The following is a 14,301-nucleotide window of genomic DNA, read 5'->3' on the forward strand; positions in this document are numbered from 1 at the left end:
ACGCCATGTGTGAGTACAGTGAGCAAAGTCGGTCTCAAAAAGACGGATGCAGTCAGGCTGGGTGTATGATGTCATAAACCTAAAGAACCAATCCTATTAATGGAGGGGGTGGCGATGCACAGCCCACAAGAGAAGCTGGATGTAGCTAGTTTCTGTGATTAGCTCGCAAAACAGAGAAGACAGGTGTAGCCACTTAGGGGTGGGGGTTGGGGGGGTGTGGAGGATGTGGAGAGGGCGGGGACTATTTGCATATTCATAAATCCTCGAATACTAAACGACGGGAAGGTGTCGAGTTACATGTTGCCATTTTAACAAGGTGTTTGAACTTATTTTGCAAAAAAACATGTCAGAAACAATTTATTAATTCTTGCAGAGCATTTTAAATTGTTTAAAACATAACTGGGTTTCTTCCTCCTATTTCTCTAGAGTTAAAGTGATAGTTCAGGGTTTTTGAAGTGGCATTGCACAAGATACTTGTCCATAGTCAGTTTGTTACCTACAATGCTTTGGAGAGAGCTTTATTTGGTTTATATAGCTGTGGTTTTCTGTCAAAAAAGCCTTCTGATGGCAAGGTGAAGTGGTGAACATATTCTAAATATAGTGTACAATTAAACTGATATAGATTTTTTTAGGTGGCTAAAATACATTTTGCTGCTGACTCTGTCCACAGCAGTACATTGTTTAGCTTCCTGCTGCTTCTTCACACTGGGGGCATACTGATCACCATCTACTGTAGGTAATATGCTAACTATGGATAAGAACTTCATACATACCCACTTCAAATAATCCAAACTACGCCTTTAATGCTGACACAGCACGAAAACAAACCAGTAAAAACAACTGTACCAGATAGAAACTAGATATCATGTCTGTCATCTCCAAATATGCTTGATAGAAGTGAACATCCATTTTTTTTCCTCGTACTTGATCATTAACATTTCATGTCTGTCAGGCAGAAAGATTCTGCAGTTTCTGAAGAGAGCAGTATCTGCTGCTGTCCTCTGGTCTTGTTTGAAGTAATGCTTTGATAGATTAGTTGTTATTAAACCGCTGCATTATGGCTCGAATGGTGATTAAACATTTAATTATACATTGTTGCTGCCACCTAGAGGCATACATACAAGCACCTCTGTGTTCAAATGTAAGGCAGGAGGGATGGTTTGGGGTTATAGTTATAGTCTACCGTTCCTTTAAAGCTCCCTTCAATTCAAAAAATATGTTTTCCCTTTAGTTACTTCACTGGGGTGTTTGAGCTTCACTGTGTAGAATGATGCATTTTGAAGAGACTGCATTTTCACATTCACTGGCACTCCCCAAACGTGCCATCTTCAATGCCCCAGTGGTAAATAAAACATGATCAGGTGCCTTCTGTGGTGGCCCAACGTGTAAGAAAATGTGATAAAGTGCCCTCTCGGGCGCCCTTCCAGTGGAAGAATGTGATGCAGTGCCATGTAGGCTGCCCTACCTGCTCAAAAATGAATGTGTCTCTACTATACATGACTTAAATAGTTAATATTTCCTTGTGTGTTTTATTACAGCGGTTTAGTGGTTATACTGTGAATCTGTGTCACATAATAAAAGTATTTTAATCTTAACGAGGGTTTGGTCCGCTGCTCTTCAGATCCTTCATTTAATTTACTTATCGCTAAAGGTCATGATACCACAGTGTAGAAATATTGTTACAACTACTGTACAAGTCCTGCATTAAAAATATAGATTTAAGTAAAAGTATTAGCATTACATTATACCTAAAAGTGCCAAAAGTGAAAGTAGCATCAGCATGCAGAATGGCATATTTCATATTATATTACTAGATCATAATTATTGATGCATTAGTTTGTTGAAGCTGGTAAAGGTGGGGTCATTTTAGTCTTCTTTTAATCCATAATAATACATCATAAATTTCTTGTTAAGTACATTTTCTATAATTGATCTGTATCTGAAAAAGCAGCGAGTAACCAAATTCAAATAGATGCAGTGTGTAAAAAGTACAAAGTTGCCCAGGGATCAACATTAAAGGCACAGTTCACCCTAAAATCCAATATATATATTTTCCCTCTGGCCTGAACTGTTATGTATCTGTCTAGGGTTTTTTTTTGCATGTGTGTGTGAGTTGCAGAGTTTTGAAGATATGATATCTGCCTTCTCTCCAATATAATGGGATGAAATGGCACTGCACTTGTGGTGCTCAAAGAGTTGAGGTGCCAAAAATACATTTGAAAAATTCAAAGCCAGTGTCTCTTTCCAAAAATCATCTTTGCAGTTGCATGTAGGAGCTACTTTCTTTCTGCAGATGAATCCACAAGGACTACTTTAGAATCTACTGGGACTACTTTATTTCTACTAGAAAGTAGTTCCTACATAAAACTGCTCATAACAAGGTCTGTAAATTATCTTGAGTTACTGAGTCTTGATTTTTAGGAAGATAGACTCGTTTTGAACTTTTCAAATGTATATTTTTGGTGCTTTGAGCACCACAAGCCGAGTGTCATTTAGTCTCATCATATTGGAGAGAAGGCAGACAGCTCTACAGCTGATATCTCCAAAACTCTGCAACTCACACCAAAAAAAAACATCTAAATGGATAAATGGCAACACAGCCCAGGGGACAAATAGGATTTTTGATTTGATGAACTGTCCCTTTAATCATGGCTTGTGGCCTCAAAATATTTCATGTAGGTGGCCCCCCTCCATGGCTGGATAGCTACGATACGTCGGGGCTACTGAGAGTTGGGTTTACTAAACTTACTCAAACTGCTAACGTGATCCTTACAGAACAAAAGGAAACATGAAAGAAAGAAGAAAATTTAGGAGTGAATGCAGAGCAAGATCTTTTTTTCACATTTCTTTTGCTTCAGTGCACCTAAAATGTTTTGCGCCTCTGCTGAAATGTCTTCAGAACTTAAAGCAGACAAAAGGCACTGGAGAACTAATATAATATTAACAGAGAAACTCACAGCCTTAAATGATGCAAACACATGTCTTAACTCACTCAAGATTCAGTCACTGTTCTGATCTCTGTCTTGGATGATCCTCACATCTCTGTGCTCCTTTACTGCTCGGTTCTCCACTCCTGTCTTCTCAACACATTTTCATCTTTCACCATCTTTCTTCACTTCCACTTCTGTCCTCTTCTCACCAGCTCTCCACTCCTCTCCTCCTGGCTCCTCATCATACGTTTTTCTTGTCTCTCCTTCTCTTTACTTCTACTCTTCGCTTCTTTCTCACTCCCCTCATTATCTCTCCCCTCTTGTCCTGCATCGTTGTGACATGTTTTCTCCTGTCTTCTTCTTCTTCTTCTTCTTCTTCTTCTTCTTCTTCTTCACTCTCTCGCTTGATATCCCTCTAGGCTCATTTCACACTTATCTCATTTTCTTTAATAGATGTATAAACAGGGTTCAATCAAAGTCTGGAAAGCTTGAAGATATTCCTCAAAAATATGCATAATTTTCAACGTAATCTGATGCTTCATACACACAATGACTCTTGTAAACCAAAAACCTTTAAGTATATTTGATTGAAATAAATAGACTGTGTCATCATATGTTTGTCTCCTGGTGTAGAAACTAGTAATCATAATCAAAATAGACAATCAACATCAATATGAATAACTGTTCAAATTAATAAAGTGACAATAGACATTGATTGCTGTGGGTATAAATGAATTTACAATTTCATCTACAGTAACAACAATTTAGATTTGATGATCAAGGCTTCAAGAGTCTGGAAATTTTTGTTTTAGGTGACTCATCATTTCTTAAGCAGGGTACTTGAGTAAATGTACTTAGTTACTTTTCACCACTGCTAAGAATTGGCTTTTCACTGAAGTAGGAGACATCTTGTGTTCAGCAGGCAAACTCTAAGGAGATGTAATTTGAAGATTTTTGGTTTTTGTTAAGTTTGTTGAAAGTATTTTCTCAACAGTGACACAGTTCACATGTAGTTTCATCATTTCAGCAGAGCTGATATTATTTGACTGCAGTTTTCTTCACTGTATACATTCTGCTAAGTCATCGTGGCATATAGCCTGCAGAAATGCCCATTTTGAAGACACATGCAGCAGTTAAAGGTCAGCTAGCATATCTGAATCTCATTGGATATGGCAGGAGTTTTCCTTTCATAGGTCCTTCAAAGGCTCCTCTGCAGGAACCTACAAGTGATTGGACCGATCTTCGTTAGGGACGTTTGGCAAAAACCATAAGGGAAATTAGGAAATGTCAAAGGTGCTACTATGCATACCCTGCAAAAAAAAAAAAAAAACATCAGAAAATCCTGGTTCAGTGTCCGATTGTTAAATAGCTGCCTAATCAGAGCACGGTTTGTTCTTGCAGAGGACAGTGTGCTCTGTTTCAGTGGATCTGTATAGTAATCTCACAGTAAATATCACACACTATTTCAGAGCTGGAAAATGAAGGTTGACATTAGCACATTAATCTTCTGGAGTGCCTTATCAGAAGTTTAGTGAGCAAAGTGAACTTTTACTTTTGTTTCTTCACTCTGTTTGCTGTATTTAAGCAATGTTCCTTCATTAATCTGCCATGTCCTCCACCTCAGAGTGGGCCTCCAAACCACAAGTCCGACTCCAAACCCTCTTTTTGCACCGCGACTTAACCGGTTTTACCTGCCTGACTCTTTCGTCCTCACCTCACAGACGTCTTCCCTCCTCCAGAGTTGGTGGAGGAACGTGGACTTGCGAGACCTGTGGTGGCTGGCATTGTGGCCACCATCTGTTTCCTGGCAGCAGCAGTCCTGTTCAGCACGATGGCCGCCTGCTTCGTCAACAAGCAGCGCCGGCGAAAGCTCAAGAGGAAAAGAGGTGAGGAGAGAGTCCTGGTCACTTAACTTAACACTTTCTATGACGGTCATGTCTGTGATGCATGATAAACACATTAAAAATACATTTTAATACATTTATATGGCTGTATAAAAGGCTTTATTTTTATTAACATGCATGACAGTTTATAACAAGGCAAAGTTTCTGAAATGGAATAACAAGTAGAAGAACAGATACTTGTGTAAAAAAGAAAAAGAATCTCATAAAAGTAGAAGTACAGATTTTAACTTCTTTCTCATGTAAAATTGAAAAAGTACATGCTCTGAAATGTACCAGATGTATAAAAGTAAAAAATCGGCAGTACATCTTGTTTTTTTATTTCGTTTTTGACATCTTTTTTCGCTTTGTTAAGTCTGCAATGTAGTTTTTCGTCTTGCTATGTCATTTTTTATCATACTTCTTTTTCACGTGTGATATGCACTGATGGATACACCAAGGAAGTATCTTTTCTATGTGTTACTGCTCAAAAAAAAAAAAATCAATAATTCCCCACAAATACAATAAAAATAAAATAACAGGTCTGTTTTGAAAATATAAGTTGTAGGCAGTACAGAAATCTACATTAAAATGTAGGGAGTAAAAGTTAAAACTCAAGAAAAATAAAAACTCAAGTACAGATACATGAAAACTCTACTCAAGTACAGTAACAAAGTATTTATATTTAGTTACTTCCCACGTCTGAAAGTAACAGCACCGTATAAGGTTATTAGAAGATGTTTAAAAACATTATTCCATTTCAGAAATTGACATTTTAAATGTGTTATGATGCGTTAGAGCTGTGTGTCTCTATAACTGGCTAAAGTTATGGTACTTGGGCTGTGTGACCCAAGACGACTTTTTTCAAATGCCGTTGTCACTTTGGCGTATAGTTATGAAGCATTATAAAAGATGAACTTATAATCCATTATATCCGCTACTTATAATACTAAATAAACCCTGTTATAAGTGGTCATGCATGATTATAAACATCTATAAAGTGATGATATCAATCTATATTGTCATCTTTAAGGTACGCCTTTATTTTGAAATTCTGATGGCACGTCTGTCACAAATGTCTGAAAGAGTTCAGTCATAAATGTGTTGAATCATAATTTATTTTCTTTTTTGAGTTGACAACTTAACCTGTTAATTGGACATATGATATCATCTGATGGCAGATGACAGATTATATGATATTAGCAAATATCGTATCATTATCCAAAAAATCGATATATTGTGTTGTGATTAATATATCATGATTTTGATTTACACCCCTAATAAATGCATTATACTGTCTCATAATGTGCTTATAGTTTTTTATAGACCTAAACAACTTTCATAAAAGGTGTTATTGAGCCATTTTTTAGGGGACTTAGAGGATTCAGGCATTTTGCAGTGTTTTAACATTATCTGGGTGTTTTTATCACCACATTAGCTTTGACTTAACTATGATCCATTTACCACATGTTACCTAACTTGCACTTAGCTGATTCATCTACTTAAACTGCACCCTCATGCTGCTTTATTCTGACTCGCCTCCTCTCAACTTTAACTGCATGTTCAAACAGGAAACATCCTGCTTTAATTGCTAAAAGTGGCTTAATGACACTTTAGAACGCAGCCGTGGCTGTGGTCAGTCATTATGTTTTATGCTTTTTTTGTTCAAGTGTCTTTCGCATTTTACTGTTACAGCGTCCCGTCCCTCCAGGCTCGACAGCAGCAGCACTAATGTCGTCTTTGGGGAATCAAGTTTTTATAAACCTTCTATGTAAATTACTTGGATCTGTGTTGTTTTATCATGAATACTAAAGAGACATTTCTCCATTGTAAATATGAGGTGCAGCTATTTTGATGCCTACTTGAGAGTAAAATTTATGGCTGAATTTGAGTCAGTCACTTGCCTCCTTCTGTTGACCTTGCATGCACTCAGACTACCTCTAATTTCAGAGTTTGCTCTCTGCCTGAATATCAGGAAAGAAGAAGTATCAACCAGTGTGTCTTGTACTTTTCTTCAGCTCCTTTATTTGAATAGTTCTGAATTGAGAGACAGGCGACTCTAGTAATTATGTCACATGCTAATGCAATCTAACCATTTCCTATAGCTGCTAACCTGATACGCCAGATGGTTTGTTACGCAGAATCATCTGGGAAGTTGTCCTTAGAAACTGTGTGGAAAAGGGCAGGCACTTTCAGAGAACATTTTGACAGGTGATTGGATGAACCATCTGTCTATCACATTTAACCCGAGCTAACTCCAACCAATTGCTCTTCTTTCAATGAAGAAATACTCTCCAGTTCTGATATAACTGATGCTATCACAGTATCTACACGCTAACCTCTTCAGGAGCCGCCATTGTTTGTGGCTCGTAGCTGCCTGTCGTCCCTCCTAAGGTGCTAATTGGCTGCTCCACTATTGAAACGGACTCAAACGGACAACGTGAAATCTGGCAACATGGATTCTTGAGGGAAATGGCTGTAGCTTCAGATAAAAAGCATTTAACTGACGAATGAAGAGTTGACTTTTATTTTGAAGTAGTCAGAGGAAATAACATGTCTTTGTCAGTGAGTTTAGCTTTATCACGATTTTTCTTCAAAAGTGCGTCTACGAAATAAGACGATGGTTGCTTTTGGCACATGACAGCGGATCAGCTTTAAATGTCACAGGGAATAATGGAACAGGACGGAGCAGCTTCACAAGCTGTTAGATGAAGAACAAAGCCATGTAATAAGCATATTTAAAACACTATATCTAGATTCAAACTTTACACTAAAATATCAAGATTTGGACCTGAATCAATCAATAGCATTACTTAATACCCCTGTACATTGTTTTTCAGGTGAGAAAAAGTGGTTTGGGCATTAAGTTGCTCTTTAAATGGTAGTAATGGTCTTTTCTGTCTTCTTTCAGACCCGCCCCTCTCCATAACTCACTGCAGAAAAAGCATGGAAACTCCGTAAGTAACACTGCTACACTGCACAGTTCTCTGCAACCATTAGTCAAACAGTACACCAGTTAGGATTCATTTTGCTCTTTGGTGAGATTTCAGACCATCGAAACAAAAAGTATCATGAAAAAATACAGCAAAATGTGCAACAAGAACAACAAAAAAAGCAGATCATATAGGTGTATATTATGGCAGAGTAGTAAGGGAAAAATATAGAGGAGAAAGATTATTTTAAACTTTGCATCGTTGAAACCAAAGTCTTTTCTCGACATTTTGACTTTATTCTCAAAATGCAAATTTAAAAAAAATCTTCCTCCTCTCAGTTTTTTTTCTTATTCCTGTCTTTAATACTCTTCTGTACACATACAGGTCTATGAAAAATGACTGCAGATGTTACAGGGGCCCAACAGAGATCACCTTATCCTACTGATACCTAAATGACAACTTGACATCATTATTATTGGATATGATTATAAAAGCAAAAATATATAATCCAAGAAAAGAAAAAAGCTGTCTTTTTCAGTTGAAATCTGTTGTTTCAGAGTGAGAAGACCGAATGCTTGCTCTAAACTAAATATCAGCAGGTTAGTTAGCATTGCAGCCTGCTGATGTTTATACTAAAGCTGTGTGAGTGGGACCGGGGGTGTCTGTTTATGAAGTAACAAAAGTACAAGCAACACATTGCATGCAATACACAGCAACAGCTGATTCAGACGGGCAAACAAAGGAACTGGTGTGTTCAGCAATGGATGATGTATTGAAATGTAACTGCTGGTTCTGTCACCATAAGTTAGAAAAGTGTTTAAAGGCTAGTTTTTGAATGTGTGTGACCCTTGAAAAGCTAGATTTTAGATTCATGAAGCAAAGATGTGTCTAAGTGAACCTGCTGGATGGCAGTCAGGTGCAGTCGCTTGCATGGATTTTGTAATTATAGTGTAATTCTTACTTCTTGCTCTTGGAAAAACGTACACAAGGAGCACACAACTTTCAAGAAGTTTCATCTCAAGTTGTTCATTTCCTTCTGGATGTATTCTTAATGAAAGATAGACCATTACATTTTGCATGTCTGCTCTGAACAATGGGATCTCAGAGCCAAGGGCTGTGCTTCCATTTTATGATATATGACACCTGCTTACAGGACAATGATCAACTCCTGTTGAAAAAAGAGGAAATTTAAATGAAGCTTTGTTGCTGCACTTCTAACTAAATGTTCCTAGTAGAATATACTTAAAATGTGAAACATTTCATAATGTGCAAAGCTTTGTGCATGAGTGTATGTAGCTTAGCAGCTTCAAGCTATAAATTTATATTTATTTATGTATTAATTAGATCTAAGCCTTTGTGAATCCAGCAGTAGATATACAGTATACTGTACGTGTCAAATGTTACTCAGGATCAGAATCAGGTTTATTGCCAAGTAGGTTTTCACATACGAGGAATTTGCTTTGGCATATTGGTGCAAGTATGAGTAAATATAAATAAAGATGGAAGCAAGTACTATAAATCAAAAATCTTAAATGGGATTAAAATGGGATTGATAATGACAACAACATGCAAAAATATTATAAAACCAATAAAAACAACATGCAATGACTGTTTAAATGAAATATTGGAGGAATGTGCAAAATATTTGTGCAAAAATATGTGCAATTTTGTATAATATGTACCAGGCCTTATTGATGAGGCCAGCTGCTCATGGGCAGAAACTGGTCTTATGGCGTGAGGCCTCCTGCCAGAAAGAGAGACTCCAAAAGTCTGTGTCCAGGAGGGATCACCCACAATCTTACCTGCACACTTCAGGGTTAATGTGGAATTGCTGCTGATCACCTCCTCAGCAGAGTGAATGATACGCTACAGTTACTGGACGATGCTGTGAGTTTTAATGACAGCTAGACTGCAGACGACAAAAGTTCCATCTCATTATTTTCATGTATTCTCATTCCCCTGTCCTTGTGTGACCCTGAAATCAATCCAGTCTGCCACCATAAAGGACGTCTCAGGTCTCTTAATAGACCTTTTCCACAGTAGACATTGTGACATGTCATAGCAGGAAAGGCACAGGTGGAACTAATAATAATGGCGGCTCTAATAAGCCTTGATAGTATGCACAGAGAGCCCTGGCACCGACGCACCTAAATGGAAAATATCCATCATTATGTAACACCTGTATTTGACAAGTCAAAATGTCTGCCATGAGCAGAGGTCTGTTCTGCTCAGAGGAGAGAGCCTTGAGTGACAAATGACAGGTCTTTTCAGAAGGACGCGCTCCTCCACTGGGTATCTTAAAATGCCTGAATACTGGATGCTGTTTTAAAATATCATCATCGCAAAGAGGGCAGTTTTCTCAACTGCTCCCAAAGACGAATAACAACACATTTCATTTTATAAATTGTATTTATTTTCAGAGTCAGCAACTAAGTAAACTTATTGGATATGAGTCAAAAAATAAGCCTGGAGTCATCCTGTGTTTTGGTGTTTTCAACTAATCCCATGGAAAAACCAAAACGACTAATAAATGTATCCTACTAATGAGTACTGTCTGCATTTAAAGCCTGATATATCTTATTCCTCTGTGCCGGAGTCTATTTATGATAGTACACTGCCCTTCTGCCCCAAATATTCACTAGCTCACCTGATCCTGGGCTGAAAATAGCCTCCAGTATGCACAAATTACAACTCTTTTTAGTGACATTTGTCAAAAGCTACAGTTCCTTGCTGTTTAGGAAAATTATTTACCCCTCCTTAATAAAGACAGAATGTAGAATTGATGTCTTTAGTGGGATCCGATCAGCTTGGGTCTGAGTGCCACAGACTGGGTAGGGGATTTGGGAGATGGACTAACAGTTTTTTTCAAACTGGGGTACAGGGACCAACAGGCATCCTTAAGTGGTTTGGAGGGGGACAGCACTGATTATTTTAACTTTTATCACATTTTTTGTAAGTTGGACTTTTTTACATTTAAACATGAACAAAAAGAATAGTCCGAAGGTCTTCATTAAGGCATCTATGGTGGGGTCCTTGACATGAAAAAGGTTGGAACCCCTGGATGAACACATTCTTAGTTTTAGTCATTTGACGGCATTTGTTGACTATTTCAAAATATATATCTCCAACTGTAGTTTCTAGGTTGAGATGGCAAAGAAGCCCTAAAAACACAACCTTTTTGTATAGATCCACATGGAAGTCCAGTTTAGAAGTCCACATATTTAGAATTTTAAACACATAGTGTGTAGGACTTAGTGGCATCTAGTGGTGAGACTGTAGATCGCAACTAACTGCATACTGCTCTCCTCACCCTCCCCTTCAAAGTATGTCCCCCGCCAAAGCTTACACAACTAAACTTTCAGTATGTATTGACTTGGTTTGACTGACCTGAACAGTCTGATTACAGGTTTGCTGTGCTTATACAGAAACGTGTGTGTATGACAATATGCACAAGCTATTATTTCTCAACTCCAAGGTAAAAATGTGCCCGTCATCAACAAGTGATGTCGCCTCAGATGGCACATGACTGGGAGGGACTTCTCATTGCACAAAATGTGTGTTTCCTTTCTCCTTTCTTGTCCCTCTTCTTCTTTCTTGTGCCTCAAGTGGGAAGAAATAAGATGTGAGGGGAATAAACATGAAAAGACCACTGAGATGCACCCAGAGGAGTTTGAGTTGCATCAGTTGCTCCGGGACTGAGAATGTGTGATTTTGGCCATATACTTTTAGAGTCAATAAATGAAAAAGTGTCTCAAAGTGCAGTAGTCACATCTTTACTTTCCTCTCTCTTGCTTTTATCTCCCTCCTGTTGCATCATCATCTTCAAACCTTTTCTCTGACATTTCTCCCTCTCTCAGGTTTTCTCTGACTCACTAATTCTTATTTAGATTTCTGTCTTTTCCAAGTCATTAAGTAATGATATCAAGCTGTCTTCTCTCCGTTGCATTTTCAATCATACCTCTCATCGACAGGCTTCCTGTTTACCTCCATATTCTCCCCACTTCTTACTGTCTGATCTCCCCACTTCTGCAGGAGTCCACTTAGCCTCATTCCCAGCGTCGAGCCCTACTGGGAGGGGCTGGACGCAAGCAGGTACAGGCCCCAACCTTCCAGTCCTCAGTGAGTGTGCCAACCATTGTCCCCCTGTTCTTGCACACTGTATACACACACACCCTTCCCCCTTTTGCACTTTGGTCCCACCCCAGCTCCTCAGACTCCTGACCTGGCTGCATGCTTCTGGCCAAATGTCCCCACAAGGCAACAACAATACTGGTCGTGATCTGCCACTGATGAATGGTGAAGGATCTTCATCGTAAGAAGATGTTGACTATTAGGGAATTTTTTAAAGTCAATAATCCATCTTGTAATGTGGGACAAGATTCATCAGACAAATCAGTCTGCTAATTTCTCTCCCTTTCCAGGACAGCAGGAGTAGATAATGGGTCATACAGTCTTTACTTTCATTTTCATGTCTGAACTTGTCGATGTGGATGAATCACCATTACCAGACAGTGAATGGTCATTATGCTGCTCGTAGTTCACTAAAAGGATCTTAGTGCCTGAAAGAATTAAATCTCAAGTGTTTAAAGGACCAGTGTGTAGGATTTAGTCACATCTAGCAGTGAGGTTTTAGATTGCAACAAGTTTGCCTCACCCTCCCCTTCCAAGCACATAGGAGAAACTTTGGTGGTCACGAAACTCGCAAAACACACGTATCCAGAGCCAACATTTAGTTTGTCCATTCTGAACTACAACATAGGCTAGGGGTTGGCAACCATTTCTATCAAAAGAGCCATTTTTGGCTGAAACTGTCTGGAGCCACAACTATTAAATTTCAACTTTGAGACTGAGTCTTTTTATTTAAAGTTGATTTCCATCACTAGCCTAGAGAGACTCGAGTCTAGCCACTGGCAAAATTTTGAGGAAAAGGCGCCGAGCCATTAACAAAGAGTACGACTCACATTTTATTTATTTATTTTGTTATTGTGAATTTTTTCATTCTTTGTTAGAGTTGCAAATTTTGTGCATTTTTCTTAACTGACAGTTGAAAATGTTACCAATTAATCATTAATGATTCTTTTATTTTTTTTTCCTTTCATTTTAAGTTTAAGTTTCGTTATTCAACAATTGGCTCTGACAGACAAAAATGTCAAATGAGGTACTGTTACCACTATTTCTAGACTATCCATTAACTGGCGATTAATATATTTTTAATCAGTTAAATTCTTCACTGTAATTAATTGATTAATCATTAATATCCATTTTCTGTGTCTAACCTACACATTTTTACAATTGGAGAATGTAAGAATCACTTGAAGCCTACTACAGTGATTAATAAAAATGCTGAAATAGCAAATGTTATGTCAATTTCTATGACATTGTTTGTCAAAGGCACAGGGAGCCACTGGAGAGGGACAAAAGAGCAGCAGGTTGCTGACCTTTGACATGGGCTGAAACATGGCAGTTCAACATGACCATCGTAGTGAAAGAGGACCCATCCTGTCTGTGGATAGGCTCATCTAACCCACGTCCTCCATCTGTCTGCCTCTGAGATCCTGTTACTCAACTACATACAATATAATGACAGTTCAGTGGAGGGTAATGGTGATTCCTTATTGAAGTAATAGAGTCCAAAGCAGATGGTGAAATGAAAGCTAGTATTCAAGTTTTATCCTGGTAAATTACATGGTGTGCTGAATGAGAAACAGTCTGACTATTTTCAGTGACAGTATATGCTCATATATGCTTGTTTTGTTGAGTTTAATAACTAAAACTTAAAAATGAAATCATTCTTGAGATGTGTGTTCACCGCACTTCATTTTGTTAAAGGAATAGTTTGATGTTTTGGGAAATGCACTTATTTGAGAGTTAAATGAGAGGATTGAAGCTACATTCAGCAGCTACATTCAGAAATCTGCCTACCAGCAACTCTAAAATGGTTCAGTTTTTGTATTTTATAAATCAGTGTTTCCCAGAATTTTTCTCTGAGGATCCACTTTTTAAAAATGACAAACCACCGTGACCCAATTCACAAGAGGCCTTATCAATAAATTTTGGGAAGGGCTTCATTTGTGCATAAATGTTCCTGACCATTTTTACTGCCATTTCCTTATCGCCTCATTTTATCTTGACACATGTCAATAAAAGGTATAATACACATTAAATACTTTATAAATGAGAAATGAGTGCATTTAGGGCTGAGTTAACAGGCTATCTCATTATTTTTTCCTCCCACCTACTTCTTGTCTACTACATAAATGAGACAAAATAGATGCATTTTGGTAGAATTAATTAATTAATTAAGGCTCTCACTTTTTCTTCTCATCACTGAAACAATACACACTTTTTAAATGCTTTGGAAAAGCTGTTCTGCAGATATAAATGTTACATTTGCATGTTATATTTTTTTTTGGTGACCCAAATATAATCTCCTGTGACCCACCTGTGGGTTCTGATGAGGGGTACATGATGTGCTTGGTGTTCAAGTGTAAGGACACCAGTGCAAAGCAGTGGCAGTATGGATGCCAAAAATCGGCATCTAGAAGCCACCGAAGTTAA

General features: G+C 38.0%; 1 protein-coding gene across 2 annotated transcripts in view; it reads left to right on the top strand.

Moving 5' to 3' along the window:
• LOC146318632 (protein turtle homolog B-like) overlaps positions 1-14,301 on the top strand; it is a 194,099-nt gene that overhangs the window by 160,139 nt on the left and 19,659 nt on the right. Inside the window, exons 16-18 of one of the 2 annotated variants that reach the window (XM_084730666.1) lie at positions 4,652-4,816; positions 7,722-7,767; positions 11,776-11,862. In XM_084730666.1, coding sequence (XP_084586792.1) covers positions 4,652-4,816; positions 7,722-7,767; positions 11,776-11,862 — 298 coding nt within the window. The remainder of the gene's footprint in view (positions 1-4,651; positions 4,817-7,721; positions 7,768-11,775; positions 11,863-14,301) is intronic. The other variant, XM_084730665.1, reaches the window with a different exon arrangement.

This window comes from Lutjanus erythropterus, chromosome 11 (genome assembly GCF_056507025.1).
Source record: "Lutjanus erythropterus isolate fLutEry1 chromosome 11, fLutEry1.hap2, whole genome shotgun sequence".
NCBI classification, from domain to species: Eukaryota; Metazoa; Chordata; class Actinopteri; order Lutjaniformes; family Lutjanidae; genus Lutjanus; species Lutjanus erythropterus.